Source organism: Haliaeetus albicilla, chromosome 4 (assembly GCF_947461875.1).
Source record: "Haliaeetus albicilla chromosome 4, bHalAlb1.1, whole genome shotgun sequence".
In the NCBI taxonomy this organism is placed as follows: domain Eukaryota; kingdom Metazoa; phylum Chordata; class Aves; order Accipitriformes; family Accipitridae; genus Haliaeetus; species Haliaeetus albicilla.
In genome coordinates, this window is record NC_091486.1 from 45,817,973 (window position 1) to 45,838,291 (window position 20,319).

The window sequence follows — 20,319 nt, forward strand, 5'->3', positions numbered from 1 at the left end:
ACCCTCACACGCCACCAGCGGAAGAGCTAAGGCCAGTGTGCATGTGCAATGCCTTGAGCAGCACATAAGGTCACGACCTTGTCATCTCAGGGAGGTGAACAAGTCACGGGAGGATCCAACCAGATCTGACGTTACATGCTGGGATCCAACCTGGACATCTCCTTCTCCATCAGTACGTTTCCACCTTGGCTCCTCACAGAGGAGCAGGCGAGCTCCTGGAGGAGCCCGGTGCAACTGGGCAGAGGGAGGACATCTCTTCAGCAGCTCTGATCTTTGCCTCTCCCCAGTTCTTGGCGGAAAAAGGCTGGAGATGTCCTACCAGCCCCACATGCCACCAAGTCTCCCTGGTAAAGCCAAAGGGATGCTTACCATGCAGACAGGACACGGGGCCTGTCTCGGAGGTACATCCGAGATCAAGACTGATTTATTTTCTTCACTGCTCTGGCACAGTGTCCCTGCACATTCCATTCTCACCCTCACAGGCTGTCATGGTTTAAGCCCAGCTGGTAACAAAGCACCATGAAGCTACCAAAAACCCTGCCACACAAACCCAAAACACAGATCAACCACTCGAAGCCAAGGGGAGCACATGAGGACTGTGAAACACCCACCTTTTGAAGAGCACCTGAAGCCTGCATGGCACTTTTGAGGACACCCTTCCCAGAGAAGAGCTCCAGGTCACCTTGTGGGCCAGACTCAGGGATTTGGACCAGCTGGGACAGAGACCAACAGACTCTGGTCACAACAGACCCTTCTGCGCAGGGTTTTGACCACTCTTCCCAGGCCACAGAGCTAAATATGTACATTTTAACAAGGGGCAAAATCCAGCCCTGAAATCATTACCTGCCGCAGGTAGTCACAGTGAGGTACACCAGAGCCAGACAGGTAGGACGTATTTTATAGCATTATCACATCTGCCCCAAGCATTTTTGCTTTTTGCCCCAAGCTCTCTTGGAATTGACTCCACCTGATATTATCTGCCTCTTGCTACAGCTTGGCATAAGTCAAAGAAATAAATTACTCAATTACTAGAAAATCCAGTAAGACCAAATGTAGAATTAGTCTCATTAAAGCACAGAGCAAGTACTGGCGGCATCAGCATTTTTGTTTCTTGGTCTCTTTCCTTGCCCTGCCTTTGGCAGCATGCAGGGACTGCGTGTCCTCACGCTGGCACTCTGCTCAAGATGTCCCGTATGGTCACTTGTGTCACTTGGTCAGGCCCTGGAAGTTGGGCTCTGTACATGGGGGCAGCGCTGCCTGCCGGCTCAGCAGCTTGTCCAGGATGTTTATTTCAGCATCCCGTCTCTCAATGTCCTCAAATGGCGTCCAGGACATGTCGTGCTGGAGCTTATAGGCACCGAGAAATTCATGGGGACTGGTCCCCCATTCCTGGAGGAGAAAGGAGAGATTCACATCGCTGCTCAGTTTCCCTTGGAGCTGGGCTATGCTGTCCCTCAGCCCAACCTCTGCCCATGCTGGGTAACCCTACCACCTTTGAAGCAGCCCCAACTACGTGACCATCCCACTTCCTAACCTACAAATAGGCTCAACTACCCTGAGTCTATGACCAGGTCAAGCTACAGTGCTGCTGACGCAGGGAGGCTTTGGGATACAAGATCTCCTTGACCTGTACAGAGCTCCTCTACATGCTCGGTGCTTTGCTCTGAAGCCTTCAGCCTGCGTGTAAGAAAACAGGTGGCCTGGAAGGAGGATACCTCCAAGACCACCCCTACCAAGCTGCAAACTCAATCCCTGGGCTGAAGCACCCAAGGAGACTGTACTGCCAGACAGCCACACCAGACAGGGAAGGCCCAGGGCATGTTTGCAGTTCTTCCAGAGAGTGAACTGCAGGGACTGAAAGGCAGAATTCAGGTCCATGTACCAAAGGTCTTCTTGCTCACCATCCACCAAGAGCTAAGGAAACTTCATAAGATGGCTCTTACACCAGCAGAGTAACTCAGACCAAGGAAAAATGCCAACTGAGTAGGTGCCAACAAATGCCCCCATTAAGTTGGTGCTTTTGTCTGAGGTTCAGAAGTGCCCAAGCACCAGAAACGTGTTTTTTTCCCCTCTCTGCTTCCTCAGGGGGCTGTAACCACCCACCTTAGGAGACAGGATGGAGAAGTATCGCTGGCCACTCTCCCGCCTGTACATGTAGTAAATGTTTCCTGGCTTCTTCACAAGGTTGCAGGCCACATGGTGCAGATCAGCATCTCTGTTAGCTTCATCCAAGACCTAAAAAAAACCCCAAATTTAAAATTTCCACACTTGAAATAAAACAACAACATGTTATTGCCTCTCAGCCAGAGCCTAAGATACATCACTTGACACACCGCTCAACACACTGCTCACGAGGCCTCATCCTCCCCAGCACATGTCTGGCTTCACATGGCACATCTTTACTTGCCCCAGGAAGTAATGCTTTCCAAAGAGATAAAGCTTTCTCCAAGTTTCCCCTGTCAGCTGGACCTCAGAGCTCCTGCACCCCTCCACGGAGGTGGAGGTACCTCCGAGCATCAAGGGCCTCTTCACCACAGCCCCAGGTTCACCTCTGTGCCTGACCCCACCACATGCTAGACTCGTTCCTCGTCTCTGCACGCAGCTGCTGGACCCTGGGGGCTTCCCTGCTGCAGTCCCCAAGTGAAGGAACAGCAAACAAAGGGTAATTCATCTCCCCAGCTCCACCAGCTGACTGCTCCAGAGCTCCGGCTCCACCAGTTAACGATTATATGACGTAGTGGCCTTGATGGCAGTGAGCCAGTCGCAGTGACTGGCAGATCCTTTCCCACTCAGGCTCTGAGATTTCACCCCCAAGGGTGAAGTGTGAATTGAAGAGGACAGCCAAGCTCTGCTGGGCTTGCTGCCGGGGCCACCTGCTCCAGCAAATGAGCTGGGACAAACTGGAAAGCCAAGCCCATCATCAGGTAACAGCTCATCTCTCCCAGGGGCTTGGATCCAGCCAGAGCCACATTGTCACCCCACTGTGCTGAGTCCTCCCAGGAGCACAGCGCACACACTATGGTGACAAAAGTCATCTGTCCCAAAACCAGAGTCACCTCCCTATCCTTCCTGACACCGGAGCTGCTTTTGACTAGCCACTCTTGCTCCTCCGCCTTAACAGAAGTCCTCCCTGATGTGCAGGACTCAGGGAAAGCACCAAAAACAACCCTCCCCTGTCCCCAGCTGATACCAGACAATAAACCCTACTTATTTTACCACTGTATCTTCTCTACATGGCTCTTGGCCATGATTCACATCCAGGCCACAGCTCTTCCCAAACGTCTGGCAGTTAAGACAGACGCCAATCTCCCTCCCCTCGCAAGCACAAGGCAACAAGCCTTCTGCCCAGCTCACAGATGCATCCTCACCTTCCGAGCCTGCTCCTGCAAGTACCGGATCTGCTCAGCAATGACGGTCAATTTATTGCAGGCGTTTGCTCGGATGAAGTCGTCCGCCTGTGAGCAAGAATGAGGTTTGGTCAGAATGGGGAAGAGCCATGGCCCTTCGGACCTTGCCATGCTGGGCATGCACTGGAGAAGCGGCGGTCGTGGCCTCACTCAAGGCTTTAACGGGGCTGTGGGTGGTGCAGGAGCTGCCCCATGTGCAGCTGTGGGGCAGCCGTGGCATCCCTGGGCAGCAGGGTGACAGCCGTGGAGCAGGGACCAGGCACTTGGAGCTGCCTGGACATGCTGGGTGGCAGTGGAAGGGAGCAGTAGGACATACTGGGAAGCACTGGGGTGGACCGAGAGGCAGTGGCATGCACTAGGATGAGGCAGTAGGACTTACAGGGAAGCATTTAGGTGGGCTGCACGGACTGAGAAACTCTGGGGGATGTACTGGACTGGGATGTATTACTGGAAGGCAGTAAGATGTACTAGGAGGCACGAGGGGGGATAGTAGAACATACTGGGAGGCACTGGGGTGGGCTGAGAGGCACTAGGATGGACTGGGAGTCACTGAAGGGGCAACAGAACTTATCAAGAGGTGCTGGGATGAACTGGGAGTCAGACACACTGGGGTGGACTAAAGGCATACTGGTATGGACTGGGAACTTGGTGGATGTTCTGGGAGTCACTGGGGGGGGACCAGCAAGACACAGTGGGAGGCACCGACATGCAACGGGAGGTGCTGGAGGCATAAACAGCACGGCCCCCTGGGAAAAACGGGAAGGTACTGGGGGACACTGGGGCATACTGGGAGGGGACAGCGGGATATGGCGGGAGGCCGCCGGAGACACCGGAGAGCAGCGGGACGTGCTGGGAGGCACCAGGGCCGCCGCCGGCTAAGGAGGCCCTGGGGACGGCCGGGAGGCAGCGGGACACCGGGTACCCCCGCGGTCCCGCCGCCGGGGCACGACCCTCACCTGCTGGACCTGCCGGGCCAGGGCCACCAGGTCCCCGGGGTCCCCGACGCGGGCGGCGCGGCCTGCGCTGCCCTCCACCAGGGCCAGGCCCGGACCACCCCCGCCGCCGGGCTCCTCGCCGCCCTCCGCCGCCATTACCGGCCCGCCAAGCCCCGCCCCTTCCGCCCAGCGAGGCGGAGCTTCCGCCCAGCGGGGGCGTGACTACGGGCCGCACCGGGGCGGGGCTACAGGCGGGGCAGCTGCGGGCTCTGATTGGTCGGCGGGCGGGGCGAGGCGGAGGGGGCGGGGCGGGCCGCTCTCCGGTGCCCGGTTGGGGGGCGGGGCGTCGGCGGGCGCGGCCCCAAGGCTCGGCCATGGCGCTGCCCGCGCTGCTGCTGCCGCCGCTGGTGCTGCTGGTGCTGCTGGCGCGGGCGGCGACGCCGCCGGGACCGGGACCGGGACCGGGACCGGAGCCGGCACCGGCCGACCTCCCGCTGCCGGCCCAGCCCCCGGACGCTCTGTTCGCCGCCGGCACCGAGGCGTACGCTCGGGGCGACTGGCCCTCCGTGGTGCTGCAGATGGAACGGGCGCTACGGGCCCGGGCGGCCGTGCGTTCCCGGTTAGTGCGGTGCCGCCTGCGCTGCGCTAACGCTACGGCCGGACCGGTGGAGGGGGCCGACCCCCAGCTCGAACCGGTGCTCCGCGACCTGCTCTTCTTCCGGGGGCTGCTGCGCCGAGCCGCCTGCCTGCGGGGCTGCGGGCCCGCCGCACCCTCCCGGTACCGACTGGGTGACGAGCTGGACCGAGAGTTCAGCAAGCGCAGCCCCTACAACTACCTCCAGGTCGCCTATTTCAAGGTACGGGCCCGGCAAGGGGAGGGCGGGGGGAGTCCGGCGGCGGCGGGACCGGCAGCGACCCCGGGAGGGGAAGAGGGGCGTCCCGGTGCGGGGGGATCCGGGATGGGCGGGATGCCCGGAGGGAGGCCGGAACGGGGCGTGGGACCGAGAGAACTGGGCGGGGGCGATCCCGGAGCGGGGGGTGCCCCCGAAACCCGGGAGGAGTCCGGCTGTCTGCCCCGGTGGGGTGGGGGGTGCCGGACGGCGGCCCCGGGCCCTGCCCGTTCCTCCGCTCCCCGCCCCCCCCCCCCCCCCCCCGGCAGTGCCACGTCGGAGCTCGCCGGAGCCACCCCCCGTCACCGCCCTCCAGGCTGCGGGACCCCCCCCCCCCCCAGCCACCGTGATGTCCTGGGGACTGGGGTCCCCTCCGTACCCCGGGGGGGTCCGCACGGTGTGGCCGGCGCTGTCTCACGCCCCCCCTCCCCACCACCACCCGGTCCTGCCCAGATGAACCGGCCGGCGCAAGCAGCGGCGGCGGCGCACACCTTCTTTGTGGCCAACCCCGGGCACCAGGAGATGAGGCAGAACCTGGAGTACTACCAAGCCATGGCAGGCGTCCGTGAGGATGACTTCACCGACCTGGAGGCCAAACCCCACCTGGTGAGAACCCCCCCACGTCTCCCCTGCCTTGAACAACCGCTCCCAAAACACCCAGCCGCTGCCGGACCTGGGGAGGTGACACCGCCGCTGTTGGCTCGGCAAGCTCATGAGATGCCACCTTGGTGCTGGAGGGCCGTCCCGTGGGGACAAGGCTCCCCAGGCACTCCACCGCAGGGAGCGGGGCACCGAGTCCCCACCATCGTTTCTCATCCATCTGCAGAGCGAGTTTAGGCTGGGCGTCCGGTTTTACACAGAGGAGCAACCGGCCGCTGCCATCCTGCACCTGGAGAAGGCGCTGGAGGAATATTTTGTGGCAGACGCCGAGTGCCGCGCGCTCTGTGAGGGACCCTACGACTATGAGGGCTACAACTACCTGGAGTACAATGCGGACCTTTTCCAGGCCATCACAGGTGGGAGCCGTGCGTGCTGTGTCCCGTCTCAAGAGTTGGGGACAATCCTGGGGGGGGGTGGGTCCCCAAGAGGGCAAATGCCATCCTAGGCTTCACTAGGAGGAGCGTGGTCAGTAAGTGGCAGGAGGTGTTTGCCCATGCTTAGCGCTTGGGGTGATGCCCAGGAATCCCCCAAATTGCAGAGGGATATGGAAACACAGGAGAGGGGCCAGCCGAGGGTCACCAGGACGCAAGGGTGGGAGGCTGAGGATGGCCACTCTGTCTCCAGAGAGCGGCACAGCCCCACCACTGATCACACGGAGGTGGGCAACCACCATCCGTGAGGCTTTCCACCGCCGAAAAGCTGGCAGCAGCCCCACTGGGAGCAGGAGGTTGGAGCTGAGACCCCTCAAGGACCTGTCCACCAGCCCTTGGGTGACCACAAGCAGTGACATGGGGTTTTTCTCCACCAGATCACTACATGCAGGTGCTAAGCTGCAAGCAGGGCTGCGTTACGGAGCTGGCCTCGCAGCCCGGCCGGGAGAAGCCTTTGGAGGATTTCCTGCCCTCGCACTTCAACTATCTCCAGTTTGCCTACTACAACAGTAAGCAGCTCGTTGCCCCATCTTCCATTGGCTGTCTGTGCTGGACATCATGCTCTGCAGGGGCCGTTTTTCATGGGCAGAAATCGTAGACTCACAGAATGGTTTGGGTTGGGAAGGGACCTTCAAACATCATCTAGTCCAACCCAAGATGCAGGGACATCTTGCACTAGATGAGGTTGCTCAGAGCCCCGTCCACCCTGACTTGAACGCTCCCAGTGACGGGGCATCCGTAACTTCTCTGGGCAACCTGTACCGGTATCTTGCCACCCTCATCGTAGAAAATTTCCTCCTTATGACCAACCTAAACCTACCCTCTTTCAGTTTAAAACCGTTGCCCCTTGTCCTGTCACTACAAGCCTTGGTAAAAAGTTGTCTCCATCTTTCTTGCAAGCCCCCTTTATATATGGAAAGGCTGCAAGAAGGTCTCCCTGGAGCCTTCTCGTCTCCAGGCTCAACAACCCCAACTCTCTCAGCCTTTCTTTGTAGAGTGTTCCATCCCTCTGACCATTTTCACGGCCTCCTCTGGACCCTCTAATGGGTCCATGTCCTCCTTGTGCTGTGGACCCCAGAGCTGGACACAGTGCTACAAGGTGGGATCCCGTGAGAGTGGAGTAGAGGGGGAGCATCACCTCCCTGGACCTTCTGGCCACACTTCTTGTGATGCAGCCCAGGATATGGCTGGCTTTCTGGGCTGCGAGCGCACGTTGCTGGCTCATGTCCAATTTTTCATCCACCAGTATCTCCAAGTCCTTCTCCACAGGGCTGCTCTAAACCCATCTCTTTACTGATACTGGTGGAGGACCTTCCACTTGACCTTGTTGAACTTCATGAGGTTCACACAGGCATGCTCCTCCAGCCTGAAATGTTCTGCAGGAGATCTGGATCTCGCTGAGCCTCTCTGCAGTAACCCTCCCTGTCGCTTTAGATGCTCAATTCCTGGGCAGCTTTGCTTTCCAAGTGAAACAACAGCCTAGAGAAGCTTTTTTTTTTTTTTTTTCTCCTGCCAGCTATCCACATCTTGCTCCAAACCACAGAGGCACCCTCCCCTCCAGAACTGTTAGTTATAACCCAGAAAAATATACCCCATTTTACTTTATTCACCTCCTTAGAAAAATCTAAACTGTTTCTGTGCAAATTTCTCCAAAAGGAGGGAAAAAAAGATGAAGTCCAAGAAGATTGAAAGGCTGTGTTCCTTTGCATGAAAGTGGGTCAGGGTGCTTAAGTGGCTGAAAATTGCAGGTTAGCCTGGAAATGGTTGGGTCTTGCTGCCTGGAAATAGGCTTCAAGATATTGTCCAAGCAAGAAAACTACCCAAGCAGTGGCCCTGATTTCTGGTGAGGTGATTTCTGGAGGCAGGATAGCACCTCAGACTCTTCATTTTTGCCCTTGTGGCAGCAGTTATCTTTGCTCCAGGGTATCTGCCCTGCTTGGGAGACCCTTTGGAGAACAATGATGACTTTCTCTCGTTTCTCCTCCATATCCATGTTTGCTCTGTCTCTGATGCTCTTGGACGTGCTGTTAACAGCCCGGCTTCTCTTTGCAGACGGGAATTACGAAAAAGCCATTGAATGCGCCAAAACCTATTTGCTCTTCTTCCCAAACGATGAGGTGATGAACCAGAATTTGGCCTATTACACTGCCGTCCTGGGGGAAAACCTGGCAGGACCCATCCAACCTCGAGAGGTGAGCGACTGGCTGGGCTGAGCTGTTCAAGGGACATCTTCTCCCCTCCTTGGGGACCTCTGCAGAGGTTTTGGGGTCTGCTCTGGTCGGGTTTGCTCTGGTCCAGCCACGCTTCAGTGGCAAGGTGGAGAGGAATGGATGGATGCAAGACCCAACAAGCTGGAAAACAGCTGAGAGACTGAAAAACATCACTGGCAAAATGTCTTTGGCCAAGTGAAGGCTTGATGGCTTGCACAAATGGACCAGCTCTTGTGGGAGAGGTCTGTGAGAGGCAGACGGACAGGCTTTTTAGGAGGCTCTGAGCCCACCTCTGCTACAGACTTCTACAACTGAAGTGGAATTGCTTAAAAAGGAGAGGATTTGGCTTCAAAACAGCTGGATCCGGATGCTCGGGTGCTGCCTGGGAGGTGGTAGGCAGGGATGGAGGTCTCTGCCCCACATCAGCTGGAGCAGGGAAGGGAATCTGCTTCTGAAAAGCTTCCCGCAGGAGGGACACGCGTGTGCCTCTGTCTCCCCCATCCTCTCCCCAGGGCTCATCCACACAGGACAGGGAAGTTTGTGCAGGATGGGGAAACCCACTTGCTTCCTGGCTGCCAGAGGGACTGGGAAACCAGGGCTGCGGGTCCAGCACAAGGACCATGGGAATGATGTAAACGCTGCACCCTCCTGCCCTCGCTCGGGGTCTTTCCAGAACCCTCATGCCGTGCCCTCACCTGGTCCCTCTGCCCCTCATCACAGGAGATCCAGGAATACCGCCAGCGAAGCCTGATGGAGAAGGAGCTGCTCTTCTTCAGTTACGACATCTTCGGTATCCCCTTCGTGGACCCGGTGAGTGGTGCTGGACCAGGCTGGACGCAGTGGCCAGTTGGAAAGGGGACAAGGGGTCTGCATCCCAGCCAGATCCTTGTCCGGCTCCTGATGTTGTTGTTCTGGCTGCAGGACACGTGGACACCTGAAGAGGTGATACCAAAAAGGCTGCGAGAGAAACAAAAGTGAGTGCTCTCCCAGGCTGATGGCCAAGGCTACGCAACGGGGGGACCAATGGGATGTACCCCTCTTCCTCCGTGGGGTTTGGGCCAAAGACCGTGGCCATGGAGCTGCCACCAGGGAGGTTTTTTGGTGTTGGGGCTGGAAGAGGCTGCTGGATGGCAGAACTTTGCTCCCCATAGGCCCTTGGGTGACGGGGATGGGTAGGTCATCCCGAGCAGCTCAGGGTGAGGGCTGCGTTGAGATAATTCTCTCCAGCCTTGGGCATTGTCACCAGCCCCTGGAGACAACTTGTCCTGCCCTTGTCCTGATCCCCCTCGTTGGGTTGATGGCTGCTGCATGCCCAGGGCGGAGCGGGAGACGGCAGCGCGGATCTCGGAGGAGATTGGCAACCTTATGAAGGAGATCGAGACGCTGGTGGAGGAGAAGGCCAAGGAGTCTGCCGATATGAGCAAGTTCATCCGAGAAGGTGCGGACGGCCAGGAGGGGAGGTGGGATGGGGACCTCCGTGTCCCCCACTGCCAGCTCACGGTCCCTCCACGTGGGTGGTGGCAGGAGCAGGTGGCAGGACCACAGCTTCCCACAGCGCTGTACCCCAGGGTTGGTGGCACCCATCCCTGCGTCCTCCTGATCCCATTTGTGCCACAGGTGGCCCCTTGGTGTACGAAGGAGCCAGTGTCACCATGAACTCCAAGACCCTGAACGGCTCCCAGCGCGTCGTGGTGGACGGAGTCCTTTCTGCTGAGGAGTGCCGGGAGCTGCAGAGACTCACCAACGTGAGCACGGGGATGGGAGGAGCGGGCAGGGGATGCTGAAGGGTCCCATCCTGCGGCTCAGAAGTCAGACCTGTAACACCAATTGGGTTTTACAGGCAGCTGCCTCGGCCGGGGACGGCTATCGTGGGAAGACATCTCCTCACACTCCCAGCGAGACCTTCTATGGCGTGACTGTCCTCAAGGCCCTCAAGGTTAGGGTGGCTGTGGGGAGGGGGGAGAAACAGGCTGTGGAGACAAGGGGGGGGGGGGTTTGAAGGCAGGCAGCTGCCCGTGCTTGCCCAACCCACCTGGGGCTGAGCCCATGTCCTTTCTGTCCCCCGCAGCTGGGCCAGGAGGGCAAGGTCCCCCTGCAGAGCGCCTACCTCTACTACAACGTGACAGAGAAGGTGCGGCACATGATGGAGTCCTACTTCCGCCTGGAGGTCCCGCTACACTTCTCTTACTCCCACCTGGTGTGCCGCACAGCCATCGATGGTGAGCATGGCCTCGGAGGAACACAGCCTGAGGAGAAGCGAGTCTCCTTCAGCCTCTTGTCCTGTCTGGGTTCTCTCCAACAGCTGGAGTGGTCTGGCCTTGGACCTTTCCTTAGAGACCTCCTTGCTGCTCCCTAACCTGCTCCTTTTCCCAAAAGGAAGGCGTTGGGGAGCTTGTCCCTAAGCCCAGTTTGGGATGATGAGCAGCTCTGTTGGTTGCCTCTAAGGGGCAGGTGGCTTCATGCCGTACCGGATTTCAGCACCTGGAGGCATTTGGGATTGGGTGCTGGGAGAGGCTGTGTCTGGAGGGCCATGGAGATGCCATGGGACAAGTCAATGGGGGCTTGTGCCCTCCAAATGGCCTCTCATGGTCCATGCTCCAGCAAGTGGAAGGGCTTTAGGCTACACATGACTTTCTTGTCACCTCCAAGCACATGCTGCTTGGGGACGGAGCCCGGTCCTGCAGGGACAAAGGGGTCCTGATGTGCCAGGTCTTCTTCCACCCTAGAGAAGCAAGAAGGCCGGAGTGATAACAGCCATGAGGTGCACGTGGACAACTGCATCCTCAACGCGGAGGCCCTGGTGTGCGTGAAGGAACCTCCAGCCTACACCTTTCGGGATTACAGGTACTGGTGGTGTCCATCAGCCAGAGCTTCCCCACCTGAGGGCACCATGGCTTGGTTGGCACCTGGGGTGGGAGGACAGCCCAACCCGGGCTCTCCTGCCTCTGGCTCTTGCCGTGGCATTGGGGGTAGTCCCAGTTGCTGGAGCTGTGGCCTGGGGTGATAGTCGTCACCTCCACTTGTCCCCTGCTTTGTTTAGCGCCATCCTCTACCTCAACGGGGACTTTGAAGGAGGAGCTTTCTACTTCACCGAGCTGGATGCCAAGACAGAGACCGTAAGTAGCTCAGCTCCTTGAGGATCCACATGCAGCACCAAACCCCTGGCCCTATCCCCTGTGCCACCGCAAGGGATGAAGTTGGGTTGGGGGGGACCAGCTCACCCCCTTGCCCACCGAGTGCATCCTGACTGGGGTCTCCCATCCATGACAGGCAGAGGTTCAGCCGCAGTGTGGTCGTGCCGTGGGCTTCTCCTCTGGCTCGGAGAACCCCCACGGGGTGAAAGCCGTAACCAAGGGCCAACGCTGCGCCATCGCCCTCTGGTTCACCCTGGACCCTCGACACAGCGAGCGGGTAAGCCCCCTCCCCAGCAGCGGGTGGGTTTTTTGGGGGGGGAACAATGGCCGTGCTTATCCCCCTGGGTCTTGCCCCACAGGAGCGTGTGCAGGCAGACGACCTGGTGAAGATGCTTTTCAGTACAGAAGAGGGAGATTTGCTGCCAGAGACGGAGCCGGAGCAGGAGCCGCCAGCTGCCGTCGCGGGGGGGAAGGACGAGCTGTGATGTCCCATGGGGACCAGGACGTCCCCCCCGGGACTAGCGACACCAGCGTTGCGGCTTCAGGCTGCTCAGCCTTGGGGCTGATGGACAGGACCCCCCCTCTGCCCCCAACCGACGTGGGATGGGGAATTGGGGGATGCCCTGCACCACCCCTGCGGCATCCAGCATCCCCCCTGCGGAGCTGACCTGGGGGTACCGCAGAGACTCTGGGGGGAGGTGGGGGACAAGGGAGGGATGCTTTTTTAGGGGTGAGGACCCGGTGCCACAGTAGCAGACACGTGCCTTGCTGCTCAGCTGAACCTGCGGCTATTTAAGTGCCTTCTGCAGAAAATGGGTGAATAAAGGCGGGGGTTTTTTTTCTAAGCTGTCACCTGCTGAGCAGGGGGGGGCAGAGGCTGCTGTCCACCCCGCCACCTTGGCTGTCATCTGGTGGTGGGACACATCCTTCCCTCCTTGGAAACATATACCTGAGGGTTTTGCAGCCCTGCAATCCCAGGAAGGCATTTTTGGGAGGACAAGGGGGACTTTTTGAGGGGCAAGCAGGTGCCACGGGTGCTGCAACCCCTACATAAGCCCCACAGCATCCCCTAGACCCTGCTCCTGCAGCGTGGGAAGGGACCCACGATTTTAGGGAGGGAACCGTCCTTGAACAAGAAGGACATTGAGCACCGTGGCACCCCCCAAACAGGGCATCGAATTGTTCCCGTGGGTGTCCGGCCATTACCATAACCATCTGGGGAATGTGAGTAAATAAATCCTGCCCCACGCTGCCAGAGCTGGGCACCCCCGTAATATTTGGAGAGGGCGTAGGGCAGGTCCCGTTCAGCATCGGAGTGGGAGACAAGGGGTCCTGGGGGACCGTTTCTCTGGGATGAACGGATGGTCCCGCTGGTGGTTGCCCACCATCCCGGTGTCTGACCCCGGCCGGCCGAGCGCGTGAGCAGACTGCTGATGAGGTCGGGGCGGTTAACGATTGCCAGGTCCTGGGGCTGCCACTTGCTTGGCGTCACCGGGGCGGTGGCACGTGTCCCCCCCGCACCGTCAATGGTGGCTCTTGTTGATGCTGTGGTGGCGTGCCTGGATTCCCCCCGTGGAGAGGCGAGGGTCAGGCCTGGGGGTGTGGGGGGCACAACCCCTTCTCCGCTCCCGTGCCAAATTCCTGGAGCCACCCCCAGGGCCTCTGCGGCTGGAGGAGGGTCCTGGCCCACGGCAGGGGTGCAAGGGGTCAGGGATGGGTTGGGGGCTCACCTTCCCCCAGTCCCCCTTCCCTGCCTCCCTTGGGGACCCCCATTTTCCCATCTCCCTCCACTGTTGCTTGGGGGGTCCCCACCTCCTTCAAGACCCAAATACCCCCCATACCCCAAATCTCCCCCCCCTCCCCCCCCAGGACTCAAATCACCCCCCCAGCCCCAAATCACCCCCCCAGTCCAAATCCCCCCCCCCTCCAGGCCCAAAATCTCCTCCTCCAGACCCAAATCCCCCCCCAACCCCAAATCGCCCCTAAGGCCTCAAATCTTCTCCGTGGTCCAGGCCCCAAATCTTTCCCCCCCAGTACCCAAATCGCCCCAGACCCAAAACACTCTACCCTGACCCAAATCTTCCACCCCCCCAGACCCAAATCCTCCCGCAGGCCCCAAATCCGCAGGACCCCAATCTTCCCCCCTCCCCCAGGCCCCAAATCTCCCACTCAGGACCCAAATCTCCCCCCAAAAGCCCCAAATCTCCCCCAGAACCCCAATCTTCCCTCCTTCCCCAGGCTCCAAACCTCCCACTCAAGACCCAAATCTTCCCCCAAGCCCCAAATCTCCCCCAGGACCCCAATCTTCCCCCCTCCCCCAGGCTCCAAATCTCCCACTCAAGACCCAAATCTCCCCCCAAGCCCCAAATCTCCCCCAGGACCCCAATCTTCCCCCCTCTCCCAGGCCCCAAATCTCCCCCCAAGCCCCAAATCTCCCCCAGGACCCCAATCTTCCCCCCTCCCCCAGGCCCCAAATCTCCCCCTCAAGACCCAAATCTCCCCGCCCCCCCAAGTCCCAAATGCCCCCCAGGACCCCAATCTTCCTCCTTCTCCCAGACCCAAATCTCCCCCTATGGGACCCCAAATCTGCTCCCCATGGGACCCCAATCTCCCCCTCCCGGATCCAACACACACACACACCCCCCCGCCCCCTCCGGCCAAATCTCCCGGGGGGCGTGGCCGCATGCTGAGGGGGCGTGTCCGGGAGGGGCGTGGGCGTGTCCGCGGCGGGCCGTGGCCGTGGCCGTGGGGGGGAGCGCGGCGCGGGCAGGCGGGAGGCGGCGGCGATGGGCGGCGGGGCGCGGGAGCTGGCCGGGTACCTGGCGGGGCTGGGCGGGTGGGTGGCGGCGCTGGCGGCGGCCGTGCTGCCGCAGTGGAGGCAGAGCTCGTACGCCGGGGACGCCATCATTACGGCCGTGGGGCTTCACGAGGGGCTGTGGATGAGCTGCGCAGCCCAGAGCACCGGGCAGGTCCAGTGCCGCCTCCACGACTCGCTCCTCTCCCTCGACGGTGGGTACGGGGCGGGGAGGATGGGATGGGGGGGGGGGAAGGGACCGGGGGGATGAGCCTCGCTTCTTTCCGTGGGGTAGAGACACCCCCCTCCGTGGGGCTGAGCTCCCCTGTGTGCCCGAACTGCCCGTGCCCCCCTGCAGGTCTGAGCCCCTCTCTCGGTTTGAAGCCGCTGTATGAGTATGAGCCCCTCTTACGGGCTTGACAGCCCCCCCGTAGGGATCTGAGCCCCTCTGAGGGTTTGACATCCCCCCGTATGGGTCTGAGCCCCTCTTATGGGTTTGACCCCCCCCCTTATGGGTCTGAGCCCCTCTTACAGTTTTGACATCCCCCCTGTATGGGTCTGAGCCCCTCTTACAGGTTTGACACCCCCCCGTATGGGTCTGAGCCCCTCTTATGGGTTTGACCCCCCCCCCTTATGGGTCTGAGCCCCTCTTACAGGTTTGACACCCCCCCCGTATGGGTCTGAGCCCCTCTTATGGGTCTGACCCCCCCCCTTATGGGTCTGAGCCCATCTTATGGGTTTGACACCCCCATATGTGTCCAAGCCCCTCTGTGGGTTTGACCCCTTCCCTGATAAGGGTCTGAGCCCCTCTGTGGGTTGGAGTCAGCCTCCCGTGGGTCTGAGCCCCTCTGTGGGTTTGAACCCCCCCAACAGATCTGTACCCTCACCACGTCTGAGTGCCCCTGAGGGTCCGAGCTTCCCTGGCCCCACCAGTGGTCTGAGTCCTCTGTAGGTCTGAGCCCTCTTGTGCAACCCCCCCGCCATGGGTCTGAGCCCCTCTAATGCACCTGAGCCCCCCTCAGAAGGGTCTGAGACCCCTTCACCCCTCCACTGATCTGCACCACAATGTGGGTCCAAGCCTTCCCCTTCCACCCAGTGGGTCTGAGCCCCTCTTGGCCCCTGACACCCACCCCCCCAGGTCTAAGCCCCTCTTGTCTCCATGGGTTTGAGCCCCTTTGTGTGTCTGAGACCCCCCCACCCCGGCCCCTGTGGGTCTGAGCTCCAGGGTGGGCATCACATTTGGGGACTGACGGTGCCCCATGGGGACATCACAAGCCCCAGGGCTGTGCATCACCCTTGTGGCATTTGGGGACTGTGGTGCCGCTGTGGGCAAGGTGTTTCCCAGCCCAGAAAATCATGGCGAGGGTGAGCGTGGCAGGGAGGAAGGTCAGGGAAGACATTGGGAGCGGTGCCCTGAGCTGAGCTGAGGTCTCCCAGGCTGGGGAAGGGGTGACGCGGGAGCCACACAGCAAGGACAGGGTTAAGGACAGGTTCATCCCCGGCGTGGGACGAGGTGACCTTGCTTTCGGAGTCCGGCTGTGGCCGAAAGCACATGCTGGCGAGCAGCTTTTCTCCCCCCTGCCCCCGCTTACAGTTCACATCCAGACCTCCCGGGCTCTCATGGTGATTTCTCTCCTCCTGGGCTTCTTCGGCATCATCGTGAGCGTGGTGGGCATGAAATGCACCAAAGTTGGCGAAGAGGATCCCGTTACCAAGAGCCGCATCGCTGTTGCTGGAGGCATCCTCTTCGTCCTCTCCGGTAAGGCAGCTCCAGCCTTTGCACCTCTCTGATGCAGAAGACCTCAAACACCTTTTAAAAGCTGTTTGATGGAGGAAGGGGAGAGGTTTGGCGATGGGCTGGGTGTTGTTGATGTTCAAGGTTTGATGTCTAGTTGAAGATGTCCCTGCTCATTGCAGGGCGATTGGACTAGATGACCTTTAAAGGTCCCTTCCAACCCAAACCATTCTGCGATTCCATGTCCAGGTCTGTGCACACTGGCTGCCGTGTCCCTGTATGCAACACAGGTCACCTACGAATTCTTCAAAGAGAGCACCGTCCCCATCAACGCCAGGTAAGAGCCCGGCTCAGGGGATGCTCTTTATCTGAATCCCATCTTGTTCCTGCGCTTCCTGTAGGACCTTCCCTTTCCAGTTTTGGCAACGCGCTGGGTCGTAGGCAGATGTCCCACGCAGGGTGGGACCTGTACCACCCCACAGCTGCCATGGTGCCGAAGGTCTCCCCGATGCTAAAGCTTTAGTCAGTACCAGCGCCGACTTTGCACTGGGACAGAGTAGAAGCGCTCACGTGGGGTTTCAGTCCAAGGGAGGATTAAAGCACGGGGAAACCTAGTCGCCGGATTCGGCCGGCGTAAAAGATGGGGGTGGCCAGAGAGAAGAAGAACCAATATCTGCCTCAACGTCGCCCGTAGCCTCGTCAGGGCTTCGAGCATCCTTGTGCCCACCTCAGTTTGCACTTCTGCCTTTTCCAGCTCCCCCCCTCCCCAGTGCTCCCCTCTCTCTCCCCGCAGGTACGAATTCGGCTCGGCTCTCTTCGTCGGCTGGGGGGCCGCCAGCCTCACCGTGCTGGGAGGGTCCCTCCTGTGCTGCTCCTGCCCCGCCAAAGAGCGGCGAGGACAGCAGTACTACCGACAGCCGCAGCCTTCGACGACTCGGGAGTACGTCTGATCCCTAACCCTGCCCTCTTGCTGCCCACTGCCTCCCTCCCCTCCCCAGAAACCGGCAAGACCCCGGCACTCCCACCCTGCCTGCTCCCTGGATGCCCCACGAGACCTTTCTTCTCCTCCTCATCTTCCAGGTTTCAGCACCATTTGCAGCGCCATCCCCTAAAACGGGGGTTTTGGGTGGTCATAGCTCCCGTATCCATCATTGCCAGGCTCCCCCCAGCCGGGCGGGTTGGCCCCCCCCCAGGGTGGCCAGGACCGTGGGTGGCTGGACCGCGTCCGTCTGCGGAGCAGTGGCAGCGGCGGGGCGATGCCGCTCCCGCGGGGGCACGATGCCGGTCCCGTGGGGGTGTGCTGCACAGAAATGCTTTGTGCTGTCACCCCTCCACACCCCACCCACCCTCTCCATCCTGTTTTCAGGAGCAAGCGGGGAGCAAAGCCGGTGCTTGGTTTTCCCGGGATGAAGCTGCTGCCCACCTCCATCAGAGCCAGCCCAACCTGGGGCTCGAGCATCCCTGCACCCCGCTTTTGGCAGAGGGATGCTTTTGGGGTGCAAGCTTTCCCCTGCCTCGTTGCCACCCAAAAGCAGCATTGTTTTTAATTATTATTAATTCTTGATTTAAGCCCAGTTGCTGGTGCTCCAGCTGAGTTCTGCCAGCTAAAATCTGCCCTGGGCTTATTTCTCACCAGGCACAAGTATGTGGCCTTGTTAAGCAGAAGAATAAATGGCGTTGGTCAAATTAAAGCAGGCGAAAAGGGGGCTTTGAACACAAAGCAGTGGTTTGTTTTTATTTTTCATGCCCAGCGCAGCTATTTCGGGTAGCAGATGGACAGACCCATGAATTTTGATGCCTCCCCACTGTGTCCAAATCCCTCTTCCCCCCAACAGGATCCCCTGGAGCAGGCGGTGAAGTCTTCAAACACCAACGTGCTAATTGTCTCCACCTCCTTGTACCTCGTCTTGACAGCTACTAACTGCTCTGCAAACGCCGTAGCTCCAATTTCATCTGTAAATCCCCCCCAAAGCTCCCCATACCTCCATCCATCCATCTGTATTGCGTGTGCTATGCCAGCTAACCTGCAGGAAAAAACAGTGGAAATGATCCAAAGAGTTTGATTATATATTTTTTTTAATCCCAATTAGCTGAAGTAGCTGATTTTTTATTTTATTTTGCTCTGGTTTATGTTGCTCTGTTTTATTTCATTTTCCTCTATTTTATTTTGTTTTCCTCTATTTTATTTTATGTTGCTCTATTTTATTTCCTTTCCCTCAATTTGATTTTATGCCCGTGTGCTGTTTTGGGTCCTGGTCTGTGCTGGAGGGGAAGCAATGATATTTTTGCCCCGGGGGTGGGGGGTTGATTCCTCTCTCTCACTTGGGACTAACAGCCCTCTTTCTCTTTTAAATTGCAGACCCCCTATAAAAATGTCTTCTTCACCCATCAGGGGAGAGCAGTGCTTATAGTCTGTCTTCACCCATCAGGTGCTTGGTTGGCTGAACCCAACTTGTGGGGTTCCCCTCCAAAAATACACACCAAAAGCTACTGCAGTGAGGATTGAAAAGGAAACTCGTGCTTTAAAAAAAAAAAAAAAAATCAATCAAAAAGGTGTTTTTATATCAGGAGCACAGCATTGTGTAGAATAATGTTTTTATTCTTTTAATATAAAATTGCATTAACTTTTCTATGGGATGCATGGCCGTGGGAATGGGACCGGTTGGGATTTTTAAATGCATTTTTTTGCTGATTGTTTGTACTAAAAATTGTGACTCAGTGGTATTAAAATGTTTCCAATCATGGGCATCTTTCTAAAATCGTCTCTTTGTTCTCCCCTTTTCCAAATCTGAGCCAGTCCCCTGCAAGTGACACCTTTGCTGAGTCGAAGCAACTTGGGCAGCGTGGTCCAGGCAGGCGATTCCCTCCCATGCTGAACTTTTTTTGCCCTCCTGGCCAGGTGCTCGCTAAATATCTCGAGTCTTTTGCCACGTGTTGCTCTCGAAAGCGGGGATGTGGCCTTAAAAATTGCTTGATTTAAGGCTAAAGCCACGGAAGAGCCCAGATGTCCCATGCGGCAGGGTCGCATCCAGCATCTCGTGCTCGCGGACACCACTTGGTCCCTCCGCAGAGCTCTTCCCAAGGCTGAACACGACCAGCATCCTCCTCTTATTGCCCCTCTAAGCTGGGCTGTCCCTTATTTTCTCCCATTTTCTGTCAATTCAGAGCTGGCTTGTGCCTAATTGGGCACTTGGCTAATTGAAGCTGATTTTTGCTTTCCCTGCGGAGGGGCAAGACCCCCTGTCCCATGACACTGTGCTTGGTTTTTCCTTAGGGGATGATGCTTCTCATCCAGGTTATTGCAAAGCCACTGTCTTAGCTCAGCATCCTCATCCTGTCCGTGGCACCTGGACCACAAATACATCCCGTGCCACCTCAAAAAGCAGGGATTTGGGGTCCTCAGTGGCTCCCGGGACATCTCCATGAGTCACCCAAGGGCTCCCAGGGGATGGACGCCCAGGCTGGAAGCACATCAAAGCAGGGGGGGCGGTGGGAAAATAGCTGAGCGACGATAACGTGTTTGGGGGTATAAAGGCCCCCACTGTCCTCTGGACAATTCCTCGTGTGTTTTGCACAGGGCAAAGGAGGATAAAATACGGGAACAGGACACAACATTCACTGCGATACGTGGGATCTGCCTCCATCCACATCACATCCAGGCTAAAACATGGGGGGTTCCCCCCCCAACATACTTTTATTTAATAAAACCAGTATGATGACCAAAATTGAGATTTCTGGTCATACCTCTTGCTCGCATCCAATCCCCTGTGAAATAATATTAATTTTTAAATAGGCAGAAATGAGGCAAAAGGGAAAATGACCCCCCAGATGCCAAGATCGCAGCAAATCTCACTAAATTGCCTCAGCACTGAAAAAAATCACCTTTTTTTCTTAAAAAAAAAAACAACCAAAAAACCAAATTATTAAAATAATTTTAAAAGCCATTTCAGTGCCCCTTGTTATATTTAGCACGAAGATGTTTCTGTGACAGTGCTGCCCTTGGCTGGGGGCCCGCAACCGGTCTGCACGCAGAGGGGCTTTTCTCTCATGCCTCTGAGCCATGACTGGTTTAATTTGGTGGTGGTTTTATTCATTTTTATACATTTTTATTTGTTGGCCTGCC

At 58.2% G+C, this 20,319-nt stretch overlaps 3 protein-coding genes across 4 annotated transcripts; 2 read left to right on the forward strand and 1 right to left on the reverse strand.

The window, feature by feature from the left end:
• Positions 1–402: 402 nt before the first annotated feature.
• On the reverse strand, positions 403–4,527 carry C4H1orf50 (chromosome 4 C1orf50 homolog). The gene is made up of 4 exons (XM_069780495.1): positions 4,364–4,527; positions 3,369–3,455; positions 2,104–2,235; positions 403–1,389 (listed from the first exon to the last, which is right to left on the reverse strand). The coding sequence occupies exons 1-4, from the start codon at positions 4,496–4,498 to the stop codon at positions 1,207–1,209; spliced, it is 537 nt and encodes a 178-aa protein (XP_069636596.1). The 5' UTR covers positions 4,499–4,527; the 3' UTR covers positions 403–1,206.
• A 155-nt stretch (positions 4,528–4,682) lies between these two features.
• P3H1 (prolyl 3-hydroxylase 1) lies at positions 4,683–12,523 on the forward strand. The gene is made up of 15 exons (XM_069780440.1): positions 4,683–5,199; positions 5,686–5,838; positions 6,059–6,248; positions 6,701–6,832; positions 8,376–8,515; positions 9,254–9,343; positions 9,455–9,507; positions 9,850–9,971; positions 10,151–10,278; positions 10,374–10,469; positions 10,602–10,752; positions 11,260–11,377; positions 11,574–11,649; positions 11,804–11,944; positions 12,027–12,523. The coding sequence occupies exons 1-15, from the start codon at positions 4,717–4,719 to the stop codon at positions 12,150–12,152; spliced, it is 2,199 nt and encodes a 732-aa protein (XP_069636541.1). The 5' UTR covers positions 4,683–4,716; the 3' UTR covers positions 12,153–12,523.
• A 1,921-nt stretch (positions 12,524–14,444) lies between these two features.
• CLDN19 (claudin 19) lies at positions 14,445–18,944 on the forward strand. 2 transcript variants are annotated; one of them, XM_069780482.1, is made up of 5 exons: positions 14,445–14,676; positions 16,056–16,220; positions 16,446–16,533; positions 16,990–17,136; positions 17,563–18,944. In XM_069780482.1, the coding sequence occupies exons 1-5, from the start codon at positions 14,454–14,456 to the stop codon at positions 17,741–17,743; spliced, it is 804 nt and encodes a 267-aa protein (XP_069636583.1). In that variant the 5' UTR covers positions 14,445–14,453; the 3' UTR covers positions 17,744–18,944. The 2 variants fall into 2 exon arrangements, with proteins under 2 accessions (XP_069636583.1, XP_069636584.1); XM_069780483.1 differs by having other exon boundaries at positions 18,556–18,944.
• Positions 18,945–20,319: the final 1,375 nt, after the last annotated feature.